The following is a 23538-nucleotide window of genomic DNA, read 5'->3' on the forward strand; positions in this document are numbered from 1 at the left end:
GAAGGAGAGCAGAGTGCACACACAGCTGAAGCAGATTATCTACCTTCCCAATTCACTGGGGGTCAGCAAAAAAAAAAACAAAAAAAAAAAAACAACCAAGAGAAATACAGATGAGTTGCAAATGGTTAGTGAGAGGAAAGTGGCAGTCCTGTTGCTTTTATCTCTTCACCCCAAGCAGGACGGCTGGAAAAGGCATAAGAGCTGTTTTCAGCTTCAATGTAGGTACTGACTGAGGTGCAGCTGGGAGGGAGGGAAGCTAAGCTCTATGAAAGGATGTGCCTCCAATTCATACGACCACTTATCACCTGTAATCAGCAGGAGGGGCTTCCCCAGTCTCAGTCTATCAGCTGTTCTACTTTTCAGGAACAGTTCAGATAAAGCAGGCTATGGTCAGAGGGATTCTTTCACTGTTCTTGGGAGCACTGCTACTGCTTTTATGATTAAGAGTCACTGCACTGAGCAGGACTGCTAGAGATAGATATTCTGGGAAARTCCATCTTGGGGAAGTATTTGCAGCTGCAAGAACTCTACAATTAAAATTATGCTTGAATTGTATTAATTAACGAGTAATAAAAAAACCCTCTGTATTGAGGCCCTCAGGCTGGTAGCTTGCATGACAACTGATCTACCCAAAGTTAGCAGTAACATGTGAAGGAAAGAAAAAACCCAGCGTTTGCCTGTCAGATTAGAAAAGCTATTAATGGCTGCCCTTTCAAGAGAGTCCCTGGTGGCAAGTGGTCACCAGATCTAACACCTCTTACCTTTTCCCCGTTTCATCCGCAGTCCCTTTGCCCTGTTTTTCAATAACGATCTTGTCATTCATGCCAAACTTGCACTCTGGCATTCCACTCAGATAACTCTTCATTACCACTCTGCCAGARACATGGGCACTCAAAACCTGACCTGGTTAGAGAAGACCACAGTTCAGAACACTTACAAGAGTCCCCACTCACAAACCCTGAGGGGGAGAAGGAGGCCAGCTCAACACCTCCTACTTACCCTGTGGGGACATTAAGAGATTCACACTCTCCAGCACATCAAGAAAGAGCTCATTGCGRCGGTATTTGATTCCTTCACGTCTCCATCCAATCTGTCCAGTCACCTGGCTGGTGATCTGGGACTGCTCTTCCTTAGTCTGAGGGGAAGAAATGAGATCTTAGAACTTAAATAAATGCAAAGACTAGGAAACCTTGCTCTAAATCTAASAGTAAACACTTAGTATTTATTATASATAAATGYTTTTGTCGCTTAGATATGGGTGCTRTCACACCTCACATGATCATTCCCTCCTCAGTACATCAAATCCCATGCCTAACCAAGAACTGGCCTGGAGCAGGAAGGAAAGCTGTTCTGTTTTGTTAGCAAGTCCATTAGACTACATCTTAGTGCAGAGAGTCATGGACTCCACCAATTGCATTCAAATCATGTCTCATCAATCCGTCACATCAATCCATGTTAAGCAGAGAAGCTTAACAGGGATTGATGTAGCAGCTCACACCCTTATCCAKCATGAAACCCCAGGGTCCCAAAAGAGCTAATCCCCAAGGCCTCTTTCTCAACAACTGCAGTCATTAAGATTACACACCAACAGTAACMTAAATGAATCTAACAGTACCCAGGCTCTGAGCCCCTGAAAAGCACCAGGGTTGTGCTGAGAGGCACAGAGAGGTTTCCTACCTGATGCTACARGTGGGGTCCAGTCACACGCAGAAAATCAAGAAGTAGGTGTATAGTAGCAAGTGCAGTGTAGACAGAGTTAACAGGCAAGCAGGTCAATAGCAAGAGAAGGGAGGAAGGGAGAAAGAGGCAGATTAGGCTTAAGGCTACCTGAGGACAGGAAAAAAGCAGGTCAGCTCTTYGTTAATTAGGTAGCTAATTAGCACAAACAAGATGAGGGGTTTTGACCTTCAGCTCCCTGCAGGAAACCAGCACTCCAAGCAGTGAAATGGATTTTCAGACTTGGCCCATTATGTACAATCCAAACACAAGGTGGAATAGAGGGACAGGYAAAATACTACTCCCAATAATGTTTCTATGCAGAGCAGACTCATGCTGGTGTTTCTAATGCAAATCCTGGATGTTTACCATGTCAYAGACGCCCAGACTATGAGAAATACCAGGCATTTTGGGTCCTGTATAAAGCAATATCCTTGTTAAATCTGCTCTTCCACCACAACAACTGCACAACACACAAGTGGATCCTCCCACAGCAGCCTTGCAGTGGCCCCACAGGGTGGCAGTACACGATCTCAGCTTCTCTCATGCTCTTGCTACAGATATGGTCACTTCCTGAGCAAGAACAGTCATTGTCATCTAAGAGACAGAGTTTTACCTTCCCCTGAGAACTGCCCCTAGGCAGTGTTCAATACAGTACACAAAGTACCTCTCTTGTCTGTCCCACAAAAAAAAAAAAAGCACTGCCTTATGTGCCTTGTTCAATGCTTTGTTCCGGCTTTAGAGGAACATGCAGATCTGATACCCTGTGCTCTGTCTTCCAAAGGGACACTGGAAGCAGCTGCTGAAGCTGAGATCACCCAGCACCATGAGGAAGGAAGGGTCAGGTACCTGGGACTGGAATTTCTCAGGAACAGGTGGTTCCCAGAGCTGGACAAGTAAGTCAGCTAAAATGGCCCAAGAATATCCATCYTGTGCTGATGCTCACTAGGTTAAAGATACCCAGCTACTAGCAGGTTTCCTGCGATCTTCCAACTAGTGGCAGCCCTCTGCCCACTTAAAAAAGTAACACCAGCATTTTAGTGCTAAAGAATACTTATGATTTGGGGAAATACTGTAACTAAGAGCAGACCAACTCCAGCCCAGAAATCACTTGGAGGGGCAGAAAATTACTGTGTACATCTAGTTAATGAAGTGTGGATGGCTGCAGATAGGATCTTAAGGGTGAGACCAGCACATGGAGAACAGCTATCTCGAGCTGTAAGAACAAGTTTTAGCCTCTGTTGGAAGAACATATGGCTTCATCAGTTTGCTACAAGACATCAGCACAGCCTGCGGTCCTGCCRTTTGTGTAGTGGGCTACTTCATGTGTAGGGACTACAAATAAAACTATGTTGCATACCATCACCTTTTGAAACCTGGATGGYACATGACTCCATTCCCAGAGACAGGGCTATTTTGTTGGTAAGCAATGGAGCAGTTGCAGACACACTTTGAAAGAAAATAAAGCAGATCTCATATTCCAAGAYCACCTGCTCTGGAAAGACCACTGTAGCCATACATGGAGGGCATTCAGAGCACAGCAGCTCAATACTCCTCAAATCTTTAATTGAGAACAAAGTCAGAAAGTCAAGAGGATTTTGCTCTTTAAATTCTGCAGGACAGAAGCCCAAGGAAAGCACCATCAGGAACYAAGCAAAAATAGGGAACACAGAAAATAGACCACCCAGACCCAGATTTTGGTCCTGGGTAACCTGTGTGAACTGGCTSTAAGTCAATGAGGAGCTGAAGGCTAGAAGTACAAAAGCAGAGAGCAGACAAGGAAACATGGCAAAGACTGTTTCAACTGGTGCCCTTGCCATCCTATGCCTGCAATAAATTACTTCTGCATTTTGAACTGGGCTGCACAAAATTCCAATACTGAGAAGAACTGCTTACTTGTGTAAAGCTGAAATCCAAACACTTCTTTGTAAGGAAAGGACTAAACCTACTCTTTAATGAAGCATGATGCTGTGACACTGGYTTGCGCACACACAGCACAAGAGTTTGTTAATACCAACACAAGCAAAAAAAAGAGAAAGGGAAGGAAGTGAGGGTGGTGGCTAGTTTTGAGTTTTTCTAGGAACAGGAGCTGACTCAGCTATCTTCAGTGCTGACTGCCCAAATTGTCAGACTGCAGAAGATCAGAGATTTACACTAGGACTCATGAGGGGCACTGAGACCGGATGCACTCACATCTGTTGCAAAACAGTTTGCTGTTCTAGCAGGAAATATGCTGCTCGGGGCTTCTCCCTCACCTTCTCTTAAAATGCAGTTAGCCTTGCTACTAGATTAAAAGTTTAAAAATGAATTCTCAGGAAATCAGTACTGATGAACTGAATTGAAACAGAGCCTCCAGAGACTCTGACCTCTGCTTATCCTAAACAAGAATAGTGATCGTGCTGGCTCTTGTTAAGCCCTTTGCTTCTGTTTGTACTCAAGGCTGAAGCTTTACTCTGATACAGACTGCTTCAGTACAGACACCCAGCTCTTTTTTCCTGACTCAYTGCTATGCAGGGGAGAGGACTGAGTTTTAGGCTAAGTCCTCAYTACTGACTTCTACACCTTGTCAGATGGACAAGGTGAACAATGTTCCTCGGGAACATGAGAAACAGACTAAGTTTCCTTTGGATTCAGAGGTTGAGCATGAGCTTACAAGATAGGAAGCCTAGTTTTGAGGGCTGCACCTGGAGTAGGATTAGAACTACTTTAAACACGTTCCCCAAACCAGTCCAACTAACTGCTTTTTTTCCAACATGTCCTTTATCTTCTACCTCCACRTAAGCTTTGTTGCAAAGGTTAATACTTTGCTAAAAGCACAGCAGAGATTCTCATCTCTAATATAAGAAAGTTCAGGTTGTTCTGACACTGACCTGCAAGGATGTTACAGGCAGACACAGGAGCAACAGGAGCTTCCTGACTAACAGCAAGATTCACAAGGCTGAAGAATAYTTCATTACAAGGCAGGCATGAAATCCTGACAGCTCAAAGCACTGAAGGCTGGTGGAGAACAGACTTGTTCAGTGGGATGCACACAAAAGAGCTACTTCTGGTTCAGCAGGTACATTTGTTTATCCTCTCGGAAGCTGACACAGAGCGCAGCCTAAAGCCAGCAACCATTTACATGCAAGGGCCTGGTGTAACCCTAGCTCTGGGCTCTTCCTCCTGCATTTCATTGTGTGCCAGGGAACATAAGGTAGCACAGTGCAGGGACACCTAGAACAAGGTGCCACTGAGTTACACCCCTGCCAGCGTGCTCTCAATCTATTCAGGCACCTTCCCTCCATGAARGTCAAATGGTTAGATGGTAATTAAAACCAAACTCTCTTGAGCAGGCTTACAGAAAATTAACCAGCAGAGCAGTGCTGTATCCCCAATTCCTCTGATTACCTGACTCTTGATGCCTTGCTGAGTGATGAAAGTCTTCAGGGCCCCTGTTTCAGAGTTCTGAGGATAGCCGAAGTCCAGGATTTCTACAGAATGGCAAGAGAAGGTTAGTTCAGAGCTACAAGGTATAAACACATCAACTATGTTAACCATTCCTATAAGGAGAGAGCCAACTAGTGCACAGATATTGCTAACAATGAATTTGAGTAAGTTGCTGTAGCATTCCYCCTTAAGAGAGAAGAATCATTATTGCTACAGTGAGTTCCCAGAGCAATACTTTGGAGATGTGGGATGATGGAAAGCTGTCTAAGTGATGAATCTGCTGGTTTTTAAACAAAACCACACGTCGGGACTAAATATCAACTAATCTAGCCATGTGCACAGGGCACACTAAAGAGTTTTTCCAAAAACATCCAAGGGACAATAGAGGGTTTAAAGTTTTGTTCTTACGAAGATGAAATTTAAAAAAACCCTGCAACAACAACAACTGAGTAGTGGCACTACAGGATGAGTGTGGGAGGGAAACAGATGTTAACTACAGACAGTGCACTTAACACCTGCTCCTCTCAAAGAGGAAGGGAACAACCCATGAGAGATTTGGAGGGGAAAGAAGACCATTAACATGATACAAAGCAAGACCACACTGGGAGGTTTGATCTCACTTTGCCTGCTAGGAGACYAAAGCAGAGAACAGGCAGTCTCTTGGTCTGCCCGGAGGGAACGGGGAAAACATCAGTCACCGTGACCCTTAGCTAAGAAACCCACATGTGGTGTCTTGTCTGGAAAACAAATTGAAACATAACTAATACAAAGTGGTCATGATATGGGAAACAGGGGCAGCTCAAGGGCAACCTCCACAAGCAGGATGATATCACAAACAGCTAAACGGACACTTATTAATCTGTGGTGAAATGTGGAGATGTATCAGTGGGGGACGTAGGGCTGGGACAGAGCATRTTGGGTTTTATTGATTTCTTTCTGTTCAGAATTGAGCCCAAAAGGCAACCTATTAGAGGCAATCAACTTCAGCCTGGAGTGACTGCTACCATACACTGCTAGAGCCATCTGGGCACTAGCTGGCTCTTTATACACCTCRGGGCAAGGAAAGCCTGACATCTACACAGGATCCCCTCAGAAGCTGAGCTCCAGTACCAGCTGTCTCAGTTATGCAAGAGCAGAGCTCCCAACACTTCAGGGAAGTCAATCAGCACAAGCCTATGGGCTTGAGGTATCATCCACAYCTGCAGTACARGTGATATTAGAAAGCAGAATAAGTMATTTTGAACTCTGCCACAYRTGTTAAAAATACTTCAAGGATTATTACTACATCATACTAAGCTAAGGATTTCAGAATGACCAAGTGCAATATCCCATAGTARATAAGGGAAATATCTCACCATCCAGCAGCTCATAGATCAGCACAAAGTTGTTCTTTATGTTCTCCTCACTGATCTTCCCAAAGTAGGCAGTCATCACGTCACACATCTTGTAAAGAAACTCAAATACCATGGCAGCGTTGACATTCTGCTTGGTGACAGCAGCCAGCCAGATGTTGGAGCGCTTGACATGGAAGAAACTTGTGCGGGCGATGTTGGTGACAGGGGAGCGCACCTGCTGCCGTGCGTGGATGACATTGACGCGGAAGGCGTCCACGGCATTGCGCCTAAGAGAGCACCACCAAACACAAGTCAGCACAGCGAATGCGAAACCAGCTGGCTGCACAGTTCTGCTTATGCAGTTACAGTCAGACACTGAACTACACACACCAAGCTCACCTAGGAAAGGTGCCTGGGGATATCTCTAAGAGGGACAAGTGAAGGCTCTGAGCAGAGTTAGAGACTAAATTCTGTACAAGCTAAAGGAGAGAGTGCTACTGGTCTCTAGGGAGCTTTGGACTACAGTGTAACTGTAGTCAGAAGGAGAAGCTAACCTCCATCTGGAGTAAGATGGCAAAGAAACCTTTCCTTCAATTAATTTTGACAGCACTCCCAATTGACTGCCATAGCTGGGAACAAACACATTAGCAGCTTATGGCTCGAAGAGTTCTGTTTTGACCGAACACCTAATTATTGTCTACTCTGCATGCCCAGGCCTTCATAGTCTTGTCCCAAAGCAAGCTGTGGTCTCCCAAGATATGTGTCAATGGCAGTTCCTCCCATATAACCAAGGGAAAAACCAGCAAAACTCGTCCAACAGATGTCAGTGCCCAAGTACACACCAGAAGGGAGCTTTAGTTCCCAGATTCACTTCGCCTCCATTCCCCATTCACCTTGGAGGGCAGGCTCAAAGCAGCTGGAGGATTAGGACCACCACTGRCTTTCCAGTTACATGTCACCTCAAGACTGCTCTGCTTCAGARCAGGTGTCTTGCATCCAGACTCAGAGTCCCCAGAGTGCAACACGACAGCAGCACTGCATGGTCCAGGACCATTTACAGTCAAGGGTTCTGCCCAGTGCTGAAAAAGTGCTGTGTAAGCTGCCCCTAGGTGTAGCCCTCTTTGATCCAAACTGTTCATATGCTAACAACAGGAAAAAAAAAACCCTCCTTGCTAAACAGAGATTCTGAGTGACATTCTGGATGCCAGCTCTTGGACACTGGTCTCCTTATCCCGTAACTACAAGTTAGAATAAACTTCCCAAATTAAGTCCACCAATCCTGAGAATACAGGAAGGAAGCCCAAGTGCTTTACATGACAAGACCAAGACTTAAAGCAACAGCTTACACACAAAGCCAAGACTCATTTAGTTGTGCTTTATTACTCATCTCTCAGACACTCTGTAGAACAGGGGGTCTGACTGCAGCATCAAGGCCATGGTACTCATTATGCAGAAATATGTTCAAGAGCAGACAGTCATATCATCCTTGCAAGCAAGGATACAGGCATACAAATGCTTGTAAGCACTGAGGGTTGTCAACAATCCAACACACAGTTGCAAATTAGGAGACAAAGGATATTCAAAGGAACATATGCTACCACAGCAGGTATTTGCTCCTTGAAGGTCTGGGGACATATGTAGAAATTTCAWCGGTAAACACACACCCCCATAAGCAAAATTCTGGCTTTCAAATACTTCAAGTTTGATTGCTCCAAAAGGTTTGCAAGTTTGAATTAAATCAGTATTTCATTTCTACTTTAGTATTTCCACAAGAAAGTCATTTAATCTACTATAAAATAACAATATCTAAAAGCCCCAATCCTCCCACTCCAGTAAGCCTTTCCAGCACAGTTCAGCTTGTTCTGGAGCATTAGCCCTCCCAGCCTCAAGTTCTAACCCACTGGAAGTAGTATCAGAACCAGTCACCAGACTGGTACACACTAGAGGAGAAGCCTCAGGTCAGGGAGGCTTTGCTAGCACACCAGGTGCCCCCTGTGCAGTGCCAGTCGTGGCCTACCACGCGTCTCTTACCTATTGCTACAGCAGCCAATGAGATGGGATGGACAGAAATGGCGCCAGCGGAGAAAGGAGGAGTGACAGCAACAAGAGAAAGGGTTAGAAACACACACACAAGGCACAATGAATCCAAAGAGATAAGAAGAGACCAAACAGCACCCCCTCCCCCTGCTCCTTGGCACAAAAGGCCAAGGTGGTATTAGATGGACAGTAACAAGCTACAGCAGCAATGAAGCCCTCGCAAGGTACAACACTCAATGCCATGGTCAGGCTGTCAGCACAGACAGACTTGTGTTCGGCTGAACTTTTGGGCTAACTGGGCATTTAGTCCAGGYGAGCTGCACCCACATCACATCAGTGATAACCAGTCTGCTCTGCTAATATAGGTAGCAGGCCTTGGTGTGGGAAAACCCCAAAGCCTCAATCAGAGGCATGATCTGGGGACCACAGAGTATCAGGTATCTTCTTCCCAGTCTGCCTCAAGAAAGGGCTACAAGTCTGGGTGAGAAATTTCTATGACAATACTTCTCATTTGGAAGTGTTCGGGTTGATGCTTTCTGGTTTGGTCCAGCCAACAGGAAGTATAGCAAGTTTGATAGAGCTGGAGCACATCTGGAGAGATAGGGCACATTCTGCAGATTCAGACACTGCTCTATCCAGCTTGCACATTTTCCTTAAGGATCAAGAGCCATGAAGCCGACGTGACGTATTAGAAGCTCAGAAACCAAACATCTATTACATTTAAAGTGCATGCAGTTTGTCATGTAAGCTGCTCAGTTTCAAATAGCTTAASTTTTATTACATAGCTGCATTCTTAAATGCAGGTAGGTTCCCCAACGACTAAGTCACTGAAGAACAAAGCACTTGAAAGTTAAAGTAGAGCCCTCCAYGGTATCCTGAATTAAATGCACTGTGGTTTGCCTTTTTTTTTAATAAGGCTGCTTACACATGCAGCTAGCTGCTGTATGGACAGATGCGCTACATGCACCAAAGCCATTCTAAGTTGCAAGCAAAGAATGTTCAAATTTTGTGTTATTTCTGCCTTTAACAAAGACAAAAGAAGGAGTTCCTCATTGTTTGGCACTTTGCTCATTACCTCTGAGCTACTATGGACTTTTTAAGGCACTTGAACTGTGCAAGGGGACATGTTCTCATAACCACAGATGAYCTTTAGTATCTCCCAACTCAGAAACTGAGGCTTCAGAATGCCAAAGGCAATGGCCAAGACCAAGATGTCTTATGGGTCAATCATTAAGACAGAGCCTTTATGCTCCTTTCCTGTTAATCTACGTCCCAAGAAGCAGGGTGGGGTCAGCCCTCACCATTTCACAACTGCTTAGGAACTAAGAATTGCATTGTGTGCTAGAAGTCTGTTACTCAGTTGATCAGTTAGACAGCACTCCTGCAGAGTTGCGTACAAGCTACAGTATCATGCCTATTCCTTTCCCAACCTTCAGCTGAAGCTTATGATATTAAAAGCTTTTAAGTAGACCTGACGTTAATGCTAATGTTCAGACTAGGAAACGGAAAGACTCTCAGTTTCTCGATTACACCACAAGATGAGACATAGCATCTGAACAGAACAACTGGTTCTGTAAGGCTGTGTGTTTTTAAAAATTCCAAACTAGCACTGAAGGCCTGTTGGAGAAGAAATMCAGCACTTTGGGGAGCAAGGTAACTAACAGACAACAGCAGCTCCACCCACTTAAGTCACAAGACTGAAACTTTCACAAGAACTGAATGGATGATTTCACTCAAGGGAACATCAACTCCTCAAGTCCCAGAGAAAACACTGGAATATTTGTGACACTCTGCCAAATGAAAAAGTTAAGACAGGATCAGGTAGGAAATCCCATTTTCTAGCTTTGTCTGGCCAGCCAGAGGAAGTACTTTATCACATACTGAACATAAGGCACTCACTTTGTAAGAGAAATAAGCCAAGACAAAAAGCAATAGAAGATCACACTAACAATACCTACTTTGCTCCTGAGTTTGCACCTCCACAGCCATAATGCCATTTAAAAGACCTTCTTGAATAAACATCAGCTAGAGAACAATCTTGTAAGTGCTACAAGTTTGCAAACCACAAAAACCATTTTTACCAGAAACTGCAAAAGAAGCACCCCTAAACTGTTACCTGAAACATTCTCAAAGGTYACCTATAATCCAGACTGGCTTGGCTCAGTCATTGTGATATCAGCTTTACAAAGTCAGTCCTGTCATATGAATTGCTCTGAAGAGCTTCAGCTAATAAATGCTGAAGAATGATGAGAGTTTGTACAGTAGAAAAGAGGCAAAACATCATAGCCATTGGCCTTCTCCTTGAGAAATACAATGCTTCCTTGGCTCAGCTATGTGTGGAAGTCCTGGAATAACTCAGTCAACCTTGTAACAGCTACTTTGCCTTAGCTGACCTAGAACACGCCAAGAGACTTAAAAGCTCATTAGGTGAAGCCTCATTACAGACACTGTGTTGACGACTCCCTCGATGAAATAGTACAAGCCTTGACTAGCTACTAGCTCTACCTCAACTTTTAACCTCCRCTTGACAATCCATAACCAGAAGGGACATGCTTTTCAGACCAGAGCAGTCTGAAGGCAGACTGGCTTGACAGTTTTTTGCAGTTTATGGCAACAAGTTATTTCGCAGCACATCCTACCACTTGTCATTGAGGAGACCTGCTACAAACTACTTTTTCCTAAACTGGCCTGAAGGCTCCCTCTCACTAAGCTTTGAATTAGCAACTACCACAACTCTGTTTCCATTACCTATGTCTTAATTCTGTCAACTTAATTACTAACTTCCACCTAATGCCTGATTACTAATGAAAACCCACTAGGAAGAGTACTGCTGTGCACAAAAACCATAAATTCAAGGTTTTCTGCCCAAGCAGCACCATCACTTAGGGTTCCCYAGAGCACTATCCACTGCCTACAAGATATCATATTTTTAGTAAGATACCTTCTGGGACCTAGCAGCCTAAGGATTGCACAGATCCAGTCTAAGTAAGTATCATAACACTTGGGGGAAGTGCAACAAGACACCTACAATTTACTGAAGGTTTTCAGGGCTTCCCACAACTTTAATTTCCCAGTGAATGTAAACTTTTCACACACAAGGCTGCCATACAAAGCTGGGGGACAGAAAGCCAGCTTCAGGAGTACAGTCATGGTTGCTACAAGACTGCTTGCAGATAAAACTTTTCAACACCACAGACAGTCTCCTGCATGCCTGTACTTGATGCTAGACATCAGTGCCTGAAACTAATTCAGAGCCCTGGCYATAGTGTGTGGCAGACAGTTCTCACATTACTGCTCTTGTTAAGTTTTAGTGGTTACAAAAAGGCAGGCTCCCACAGTGGCAGTTCATGTTGCTGAAGCATTTGGAATAATAGCCAGATCTCCACCATCCCAAAGAAAGTCTCAGGTTTGGCTGCAGGCCATCCTTCACTGTAGATGACCAGGGCTTAAACTTTTTTCTGAGCTAAGCCTAGAGCAGCAAGTTGAGTTGCAGTCTTACATGCATGCACAGCTAATGCAGAACAAAGCAGCTCTGGGTTGTTTACTGCACCAAAATGAGACAAAAATGCAAAGACCAGGGATGCAACAAGAAGCACTTACCCGATGTCATCCCGGTAGACGCGAGAGATTAAAACCTCTCCTTTGTGATTATAGATGAACAAGCCTCCGATCATGATGGAACTTTAGTCTTCACTTCCCATGTTGCTTAACACCTGGAACAAGAAAGAGCATGCATTAGTAGGCTGCACAGCAACAATTTGTAGCCAGGACTAAAACTTCTAAYTGGCACTGAAATAGAAATTGATTTACTTCTCATTCCGAAAATCAGCACGGACAGATCAAGCCTCAAGGACAAGTATCCAAAACATATCCCTTGAATGTGAAAAAAAACCACAGGCCTGGATTTACAAGTAAATCAAAGTCCCCTTATGTCTACTATAAAGTGTCTATCTCTCTAATGATTGAGATACAAATCAAATGCAATTCGCAAGTCTTTTTGCATGCAGTTCACACAAATGTCTGAGATGTCACCAGGCCTATCACCAAACGACAGAGGGTTCCTAGCAGCAAGTACATTTCCATTTATTACCACYTTTACATAGTTTTTACCACAGTTTTTCATCAATGTAAGAGCCTTTGCTAATCCTTAGTAGCCATATTGAGTCACACTTCAGAATTCAAACAGAGAGCCATTTGGCCACAAGGTACCATGGACTGGGAGGTTGCAACCATGACCCACCCAAASTGACAGATAGTCCCTCAGAAGTTACTCCCCTAAACTGGTAATTTTCTCTTTCTTCAAAGGAAGATTGTTTTGGGGAGAGCTACAAAGCTGGTAGACATTGATACAGAAGACTTTAAAATACACAGCTTCTTCATCAGATCCCATTCCAGGAGCCATAGGCATTCCTATTCACTTAGGTCAAAATCATAACACCCACAGCCGAAACTGCTTAGTTGCCTTAGTCCAAGAAGAAAACTGCAATTGTGACAGAGCATGCCTTGGGGTGATCACACAGGTACTTCTTAGCTTGARCACTGCAGAGCATTAGATAACAAACATCTCCACACTGCTGTCTGGGTGGGTTAGCCTACACCCACTAGTCTGGGCTGGGTGGAAAGGATAGGGARAGGCCAAGCTAGAGACAGGATGCTGACAGTGAACTGATATGTGTCTGCTCAGGAATGCTGCAATGACAAAGTTAAAGTGACCCAGCTTTAGACCATCTCAAAGGTCAGGAAAAAAAAAGGTACAAAAGCAATGCACATATGAGAGAGACTAAAGGACTTCTGGATTATCAAGAGTAATGTATTCTCTAGAAATTACATTCAATAAACTGCTTACAGTAGCTGCTCATTTGAAGGAATTGCTGCAGATATGAGTTCTGTGCTAAACCAAGGTTTACAGTGTAGCCACTACTTTTAACTTCAGCAAGTCAAGAAAAAAAACTTCAAATTTCTCAAGGCTTTTACAGAAACATTTTCAGCTACACCTAGTGAGCCCTCAAAGAATTACACTACTCATACTTCTCTGCTATAGGTCTTCAGCTTCCARATGCTTCTGCTTATTAAAAGGGAAAAAGAGAACCAAAAACTTAGTTGTTAAGTCAAAAAGAGAGAAAAAGGCAAGCAGTTTTCCCAAAGCTCAGTAGTGAACTTTCTGGCTTTTATTCCCACATTCTGGTCAAGTATCTCTAGCTATTAACGGGCTGCCTTTTGCCACTTGTCACTGGCTTCTCGTGGCACTGTCACCAACATTTTTTCATGTCTAAGACTCCATCTAGCCCAGACAAGCTTTTCAAATGTGTTTTTCTTCCATTCCCATCTGTAACACTTTATAACTTCAGGATACAAGTATTCCACTTACTTCCAGCATAAGTCTCTGTAACCAAACCTATTAAGATAGAGGCAGAACACACTCCAAGAATTCCATGTAGTTACAAAGTGGGAAAAGCCTTTTGTGGCTGCTCACTATCTCACGACCAAGGCCAGAAACTGYAGAGGCAGCAAGGCCACCATCCCCACAGCAGAAGATAAGACAATCCCACTGGTCAATAGAGCAAGCACGGTTTCTCAGATCTGAGGAAGTGGCTGTACCAGACTCACAACTACCTACACAAAGCACAAATAGCCCTAACAGGCATGAGAAGGCCACAGAGGGGTAATGTGCAGCACTGGAAGCCAAAACAATAAGAATTGAGCACAGCTGCCCAACAACACTGGCAGATGCTAAAATGTTTGCAAGGTCATTCACATAGACCAAACAATGAAAAAAATGAGAAACATTATAACAGTGAAAACAACTTGTTGCCCACTCTAGAAAATTCTTTCCTATTTACTAGTTTTTTCATTCCAGATAAGAAACAAGTGTTTTCAGACTGCTACAGTGCTGCCTTCCGCTTCAGAAATAAACAACTGCAATCAAAGGTGAAGGGGAGTTTCTGCATCCTCTTTAAGAATTGCAATGTATAGAACAGCTTCCTGGAAGCTTATGCAACTGGTCAAAGCTGGATCATAAGAATCCTACAAACCCTTTCCAGAAGAATCCTAGAAAGCACATCCTAGTCTTAAAAAAATAATCTCCYTCTGSGTTTTAATGCTGCTTAAGWTATTTGTTTCACTATTTTTAGTATRAAGGAAATGTCTGCTTTGATGRGCAACARGATCAGACATGCAGCATATACAAGACAAAGCCCCTTGCCAGCATGACAAGCCAAAAGCTTTCTGARAAAGTCTTGATTTGAATATTYACTACATTACTATAAAACATGCAGAAGATTGCTGATCAAGCTTTGCAYTGGAAATTAAAAGCCTTCTCTTATGATGATCTGCAAACTTTAAATGTTGACTGAAATAATGATGCCATGCTTTCTCATATGTTAGATTAGAACATATTCTGTAATAGCTTTGCTGAAGTTACAGGCAAAAAAATCAGCATTTTTAATTGCATCGCAGTATCAGGCAGCAGAGGCAATTGCTTCCTCACCTTATATGTTAGTAAAAGCATGCTAGATGGCGAGTAGATACACCATGAGTCAAAGGCTTTTAGTCTTTAAGAAATTCATCAATGCAACAAAATGCTAGGATTCTTCCTTATACAAAATATACCAGGAAACAAGTTCAAGCTTCAGACTTTTCATGCAAGGTTAGCACCTGGTTCCACCTTGCTGGCACTTTTAAGAGCTGCATTGATTCATATTGCACAGCTATTGCTCAGCATCTTGTCTCCAACATTGTCAACAAAGGGACAGTCAGGTAACAGTAAGGACAGGTCAAAAAGACACTCTCCAGGAGATCCCCCTGCAACAGCTTATTTTAGAATTCTCAATAGATCTCTCAAAAAATATTTGTCCAGTTTCCTCTCATCAGCAGCATCCCAGGGCAAAAACAAACCAACAAACCACACTGTAATTTTTTATAACAACTGTACATAACACCCTCCTTTTTGATTTAAGCCTCCTTTTTCTTCCTTTTCCCAGCTTTGTTTAATGGCCTCCAGTTCAAGGACAGGAAGAAGCAATCAAGAACTAGCCCCCATGCTCTATCTCCAGGTCACTCAGAACTTTGCAAATCTTCTCCACTCCATCACACCTTTTCCAGAATCAGATGTTCCCACCTTATTCAGTTGCTCTTCAAAGGAAAACTGCTTTATGCTTTCCTCATTCTCTGTGCCTTCCTCTAAATGCTTTGTTCCTGGAAACGAACRCAAAACTGCACAAGTCATTCAAGACGTAAGCAAAGCACGATGTAGACAATATGATAATCATACATAGCCCRCTTTGATATTTTCCTAGTGATTCTCAATATTTCACTGACATTTTCAAACTACCACTCATAAAGAAGCTATTTCATCATCTATCCTAACTCCACGATCACACTGAATTCAGCCTTCAAGTTTATTAATCGCATTAAAGGTGAGGCCAGAATTGCCTCTGCTACTTCATCCACACACCTTCTATATGCACCATTGTACAGTTATGTATCTTGAATTTAGGGTGCCATTTTGTAGTCACGTCTGCACCTCTTTGATCTACTTTGCCCTTACTACTGTGAATACCCTCATATCTGCACACATCCCTCTGCCACGACTACAGACCAGGARTGCTCTTAATGCAAATTCTTGTATGGTACAAAATAGAAGTGTGCAGAGATCTGCCACCAACAAGCTGATGTGTGCTAGCAGTGCTACACTGACAATAAATCTGGATAAWGAACTTGCTCAAAGAAAGACTCTGGCTCTGTGCTACGTGAGCCCCTGGTTAACATCTGAGCTGGTACTTTTCCCTACCMCTACAGATTTGCCCACAGGATCAAGACCATTCTGACAGTTTGTTTTATAAGGGCAGCCTATCATACATACCTGAGACATATGCAGAAGCACTATKTCACATGCAGCAGTAGAATGCTTCCATATAATTTATGATTCTCATCAAGTCTGAAAGAACCCACAATTCTTCAGCTCTAAAAATTAAACCTGAATTCAAGGTTTAATTCAGGTTAAATGGAGTGCAACTTACCTAACTCAATTTTTGTCAGACAGCTGGTATAGTGTTTCCAGGTAACAGCAAGTAACAAGGACTAAAAATGGTGAATACAAGGAAAGAGTTTTAGATGACCTACCCAACTACCAGCTCTCAGTCGGTTCTTTGCAGTAAAGGACACATGCACTACAAACCTCTTGCTGCACTCCCATCTGATGGGCATCAAAGAACAAGGAGATCTCAACTACACAAGGTATTAAACATAGTTACAAGCATATCTGCCTTGTCTGCTGAACTGCAGTTCAGCATCTTGAAGAGTTCCAAGTGTCACAAGTATAGACAGCACAATGGCATCAACACAGCTTACAGCAAGTTCAGTTTGGTGCAGAGCTGCTCTGTTAGTCTTCACCAAACATGCCCACAAGGGGAGCTCAGGGAACATGGACAACATTCCAGTCTTTTGCTCAAACCTTGCATTACATCCCTCCAAGACGAGATCAGAGTGACCACACTCCCTTCACCACTACAGAATCTCTTCCACCAGCTAATGGAAACATGTCCACACAGCTGGAAACTCAAGAGGTGGAATAATCAGCCCAGAGATCTATGAACAGAGAGGAAAGCTATACAAAGAGCAGAATGCAAAAGCAAGTTCCTTAAAGCTCRGCAAGAAGAATGGCTCTTTAAGATGACAATGGCTCTCCTTGAAGTGGCTGCTATGAAAATAAGCCTGCTTTGTTTTGATCCTCCTTTGTGTTTCAAGTTTCACAGATATTCCTTTCAACTATTTCAAGGTTACATTGTAACTAGAGTGAGGATTTTAATGGTACAGTTTGGACATAGTACAATCTTCCAAATATTTTAAAATAATAAATAGTTTTCTTTACAGATCAACTTTGGAAGTGAAAGATCACAGTGCTTGCAGTGGTTAAGAACTGCAGGGAAGAGGGTTGAAATTAATTTGAGACTGACATTCAGTGACTCATGGCTGCTGGAATCAGAAGGACCCAGAATAAAAAAACCCAGCACAGGAGATGGGTTCATCTGCTCGCTGTGCATTAGCGACATGACTCAGAAAGCATTGCTCAATCAGCTTTCAATGACTCATTCTGCTCCTCTCCACAGTCAGCCTTTTCTAGGGAGCTTGCCCTACACTGCTTCTCAGTTTCCTCAGCCTAATATCTCACTGTCAGACACAGCTTAAGAGCAAAGCCCACTACTTCGTCAACTTGTTTATCACCAAGTGCCTGAAAACCAAGAAGACTCTAGCTGAAACCTTTGGGTTAATGATCCATCAACTGCATTTTCAGAGCTTTGCAGCTCCGCTCCTTCTGTTTCACTAGCTTGAACATATGGCGACCGGCTCCACACTGGTAGCTACAGCCCTRTTTTCTACTTACTGTATGGATGGATTTATTCTAGTTAAGGTAAGGGATGATCCACATGTATGTTGAATTCACACCAGTTAGTSAGTAATCACCTCAATTTAGGAACAACAGCCCTCTCCCAACACACTGCATTCTTCAAGCAGCTGCTGGRGTAGATCTAACATCTGAATGCAGCTCCTACAAATACCTAAGGCCAGCAGGCTTCCTACCCCCCTGCCAGGTGCTCACATTCCCATATACATCCATTTCAACCCATAAATAGAAAAGRAGCATGAAGAGCAGCATAGACAGACCACATGCTTATATGCATGCTTAGAAACCCACCAAGAGTTAAGATGACATAGAAATTACTTTCCAGAATGCCCTTCCACTCAAGTGAAGATGAGACCATTAAAATATACCTTTAGAGCAACTGGGGCAAAGTTAAGACAGCCAGCTACAAAAAAAGGAGTACATGTATAAAAACAAAGGCTGTGATGAAGATTTTAATGCATTTCAGTAGTTAYGTAACAGAAAAGCGGCAGGATTAGCTGGGCCTGCAAGGATTGACAGGGTAACACGCACTTTCCTAGGAATCAGGCATACTTGTCTCACATCATGTCTCAGGGCTCTCACCCGTGCACAGGATGTGCATTAAGCACCCCTCTCTCAATCCACCAGGACACATGGGATGAAGCTCCAGAAGTCAAGTCTCCAGCAGKTGAGCTGCATATCATAACCACAGAAGTACAAATAAAGATAAAGACACAGTAAAGCACACTATCTGAAAATCTGCTTTGGTCCACTGATTCTATCATAGATGGAAAATGATCTGTTTATTAGGTCTGATCTAAGAATAGGTGGAAGTCAGACTTTGTCCTTTCAAGCCAACATTGTGCCACACTCTTGGAATGTGCGAGTGAAGTCAGGAGCACAAGCTCAGGCAGCAGGATCCTGTTGCTGGATGTCAGTAGCTTCACATATTGTGGGATGCATCAAGTGACTGGACTGGGAGCTACCTAGTGAGATGACACACTAAACCTGCATTTATCAAGTGGAGATGCAGTGGCTCCCTTCTGCAACATGTAAGAGCCCAGCCTTTCTCTTCCACTTCCTCTTCATCCATTGACTTAGAATAGCTGTAGAAAAAATGAACAACATGCAGCATGGAGCTTTCTTAGACTAAACAAGGCACACATAAGGAATCAACTAACCAGCACAGTTTGTTCCCTCAGCAGCTGTTTGATTGGTTCTACAACAATTCWTTCAGAAACACCATAGCACACATTACCAMTGCTGTAGTTTCTGTCCAGTGCATTGCCTCCCATGGTCTCTCTACTTGAGAAACCATAGCATCACACCAGCAGTAAGACACAACTGCAGYACCAGTCATCTGTTCATTAGGGCATGAAAGACCAAACTGAATTCTAGCCTAATTCCCAGATATACAGATATTCAAATGAGTGATTTTCTCCAGTACTTTTGTCCCATAACCTGATGTCTTTTACGTGATGCCACACTGACCATTAACYCTTCCTGGCACCAGCAGAGATAGTGGTAGCTTCAACCTACACCACAAACTTTGGAAAACAGTTCTCTCCTGTTTGTAACTGTATTTGCATAAGTATAAACAAGCAAGCTGATCTGCCCAAATTTGTTGCTGAGGAAAAACAGTGAATTTTTAGTCAGTTTTCCGCAGCGGTAAAAGGAACATGGCTGCAGTAACTCCAGCATCATGTCCAAGGCAAGAGATACTTGTTCTAGCTCTAAAAGAATGAGGAACTGTCTGRAAGAAACATGTCACTAGCAATATAACGTGTCTACAGCCTAATGGTACCAGAGCMACCATAAATTTTGGGGAAATACAGTTCCTTGTCTCCTTCCATGCCAGCTTCTCTAAGTCCAATGCAGGCAGAAGCTGAGGAACTCCTGAGCCAGGCCTGGTTGCTCTCATGGCATCTGCTCAGCAAATTCCCYGTGTCCTTTCTTCAGAGGTGCAGTGGTGACACAGCAGCTCAAGAATAACTGCTCAGGAGCAACAAGACTGCAGGAATTCTTATGCTGCCCCTAACAATACAACCAGAATTTGATGAGCACCAATAGCATCAACACTGAGCACACTYGTCCATTCATTTTAGGAGGCAATTTTGAGATCAGCTATATTTTCTTAAGACAGCTGTGTGGGTGATATTCTTACCACAGAGTCTAGTACAACAGCTGGGGAAAATAAGCCTTCAACCAGCCATTGACAGAGCAAGCCAATGAGGCTGGATGAGCAGAGCTCGGGGACTGCTGCTCACCTGCAGAGCCATTTTGGCCACAACCCCACTGTGATACAGGCCATGAGCTTCACTGAGTTTCCTTTTCCATCAAGGGTACGAATAAACACAAGTTGATCAGTAGTGAGCCCAAGACCCAGCTACCTGGACTTTGTCACTCCCATTAAGGAGCTGAAGTTTCCTACAGCACAGACATCACTCRGTTTAAATGTAAACAGGAATGCTGATTTCTGTAATCTAAAGAACACATCCAGGAAACAGCAATCACAAGCCAGTTAATAAGCTGGTGTAAAGCAACCAACCCTTTTAGTAGTCTATTAAAAGACAGTTTGGGTTCTGACTTAACAGTAAGTAAGACTTCTGTGCATTAATGAGCTTATCTAACTAAGCAGTTCAAGGTACATTAGCTGCTAAGTTCCCATCCAGGAAGAAACCAGGAGAGGCACTGAAGCTCTTGAGGGCAAATCACCAACTGTAACCATTTCTGCATTCCAGAAATCAGCACGATCTTGGACAAGTGACAGTAGCTGAAGCATGAGGAAGAGTAGTCAGGCTGCTCCTGSAAACTGGAGTATTGGGAAAATCCATCCTTTCAGGCTAGCACTAGCTATTATCAACCCAAAAGACTTCAGGCTCAAAATAAWGCCCTCACTGCACCAGCTACTATGAGCACATAAGCTTTGCTTACAGGACTGCATTAGCCACTTTCCAGGAGGCCGTGRGCTTTACTTGGTTTTAAACAAGAGTAGTTGCAATCACTTCATCCTGGGGAAGACAGGCTGCATAATTTACTTAAGGGGCATACCCTGAGCTAAAGAGCTCCTGAGATAAACCCATCAGTTTCAGAGAAACTGTTCCTATTTTAAACCAAATCCCATAAAACCCCATAACCAGTGGGCAGGAAAAGAAGCACGTTCTCTTACCAGGCTCTCCTCCTACAGCCCACTTCTGCGTGCCATACTGCACGCAGCCAGTCTGAAGAGTAACAAGAGAGCAATACTGACACAAAAAAAACACAGGAAGCTCCCTTACTCTGGTAAAACATCACAGGTACAGCATTTAACACACTTCTCCACCATATTTTGAGGCCAACCTTATGTTTACAGCCCCAATACCTTGTTCTATTTTTACCAGTTCCACCAAAGCAGTTCTAAAGTCAGTCTGAAGCAATTTCTGCTTGCTTTTTATTCTTGAGCTAGGAACTTGAACAGTGATTTGCTTTCTATGTGTCTTCTAACACAGGTTAGAGGTTAGAGGCTCAGAGTGCAGTTTGAGTTAAGAGTTTGTATTCTGCAGACCACTAATGGTCTAGGTGCCCTGATGTGTCAGCTTTTCTCTCTCTACTCTTACTGGAGAGCAGATAACTGCATTTCACATTCTGTGCCTCTGTCTGCAGCTTTTAGCTGAGCTGCCGATCTCCTGCCAGGATCAAAATAAAACGTGACTTGCCAGTAACTTTTGACTCAGTAGGTCACTCACTACAAGAGAGAAACAGACTCTGCCTTACAAACCAATTATATATTGGCAGCACAGGCTGTACTTCCATCCATCCTCCAGTTAACCCTAACAACAGCCTTTAAATRCTCTAATTGTCTTCAGTATAGTAAGCTTAGAAAACCAATGCAAGACATTTTACTGCAAAAGACAGTCTTGGCTTTACCTCTTTCTGATGCAGGAATGAGCCAAGAAAAGTTTAGCTATAATCACATGAAGTTTCTTTATAAAGGCCATTTTGTTAAGTGACTACTCCTGCTCCACAAAAAAAAATAGGAAAAAAAAAGAAGATACTATCAAACTAGAATGCGTTTCCAGTTCCCTATGTTTCAAAGGACTCAAGGTGTAACCCTTCACAGCCTCAAGATTCAAGTCTCCAAAAGCCAGGACTGTGCTGTCTCAAGAGCAGGAAGCAGCCAGCCATGATACCTTACAAAGACATCCCCAATGCTCCCCCTGGAACATGGCCACTCTGCAGCCCAAAGAACACCAGGTATCTTTGTCACTAGATGTCAGTAACATGGCATTTCCTACAGAAAAAGAGCGATGCCTTCCTTCTGACAGGAAAAATATGGAAATAGACAGTTTAGCAGTATCTCTTCAAATTTGAGATTGTCCCTCCAAGCAAAACTCACAGGGACACACACAGCTCTTACTAGAGGAAAAAACAGTAGCTATAGCTCTGACAGCATTCAAGCAAATGTTGCCCAACCAAACACCACATGAGCCCATATACAGTTAGAAGCCTGCAATACCTACACTTTCAAGCCACAGAAGCCATCGACTCACCTATCTGGGCAAGTTCCAGGCTCAGATATTGGCAGCCTGAGGCTAAAACTTGATAGCAGTTTTGTCATACTAAAGCAAGCAGAAAACAGACGATGGACTCACACAGTTTATGGAGAAAACACTAGATCAAAAGCAAGTAATTTCCCAGTGGGGAGAGAAATCAACTGAACTGGGCAATAAACACAGGCTGTGCTTCCCACAGTTTTACCGGATCCAAAAACCTAGTCCAGGGAAGAATAGATGTGGAAATGCATCCAGAAGAGCCGCTGGATAGGAGCCTGCTTTAAGCCTCAGAATAAGCAGTTCAGCATCAGCAGCGCTGCGTTCTGCCTCAGCAGGTTTTCCAGGGAGGAAGCACAGTGCAAGCCATGACCCAGCTAATTCACGTTTGGATCAGATAGTACAGGCAAAAAATTTCCGGTGAAGTTCCAGCCCGATCCGACTGAAAAAAACCTTTGCTCAGGCTGACCTGACGCATCGGTACCGGCCTTCCTGTGCCACATACAACCCGACCCTGTCCCCACCCTCCCCGGTGCAGCACCGCAGGGCTGCCACACAGGTATTCCAGGCAGAGAGTTAATTAACAGCTGTTAATAAACCCCCTGAGCCCCAAGCAGTGTGCGAGCGGATGATGGGGTCGCTCTGCACCCCCTCAGAGGAGGCTGAGTGAAAGCCCTSCCCGGCGGCCCCGCTTCCCCCCCTCTCTCCCGGTTACCGGAGCACTCCCGCGCCCCTCCCAAAGGCAGCCGGAGGGTCACCTCATCCTGCAGCCACCTCCCCTCCCCCGGGCCTGCAGACCCCCACCCCCAACCAGCGCCCAGGGAGCCGCCACCCGCAGCAGCTCGGCCACCGCCCGGACGCGGCCGCAGAGCAAGCCCGGCCACAGGAAGCCGCCCGGAGAAGGGCCGGGGGCCGTGCTGCCCGGCAGGGAGCGAAGCACGGCCCGGGACGCCTCACCTGCCGCTGCCGCCGCCGCTCGCCGCCCCTCGCGGCCCCGCGCCCAAGATGGCGGCGCCGCCCCCCCTTACCCCGAGCCCCCCCGCGCACTGCAGAGACGCCGCGCGCGCGCCCCGCCCGCGCCCCGCCACTGCGCATGCGCCGCGCGGGAGGGGCC

General features: G+C 44.3%; 1 protein-coding gene across 2 annotated transcripts in view; it reads right to left on the minus strand.

Moving 5' to 3' along the window:
• The window catches only part of AP2M1 (adaptor related protein complex 2 subunit mu 1), a 28287-nt gene extending 4825 nt beyond the window's left edge, over positions 1-23462 (minus strand). Inside the window, exons 1-6 of one of the 2 annotated variants that reach the window (XM_057367140.1) lie at positions 23382-23462; positions 12114-12226; positions 6498-6763; positions 5104-5186; positions 1000-1135; positions 762-903 (exon numbers count right to left, since the gene is read on the minus strand). In XM_057367140.1, coding sequence (XP_057223123.1) covers positions 762-903; positions 1000-1135; positions 5104-5186; positions 6498-6763; positions 12114-12187 — 701 coding nt within the window. In that variant the 5' untranslated portion in view covers positions 12188-12226; positions 23382-23462. Of the gene's footprint in view, positions 1-761; positions 904-999; positions 1136-5103; positions 5187-6497; positions 6764-12113; positions 12227-22424; positions 22494-23381 lie in introns of those variants that run through there. The other variant, XM_057367141.1, reaches the window with a different exon arrangement.
• Between the last annotated feature and the right edge of the window lie 76 nt (positions 23463-23538).

This window comes from Malurus melanocephalus, unplaced genomic scaffold (assembly GCF_030028575.1).
Source record: "Malurus melanocephalus ecotype Western Australia unplaced genomic scaffold, MMel_1.1 scaffold_75, whole genome shotgun sequence".
NCBI classification, from domain to species: domain Eukaryota; kingdom Metazoa; phylum Chordata; class Aves; order Passeriformes; family Maluridae; genus Malurus; species Malurus melanocephalus.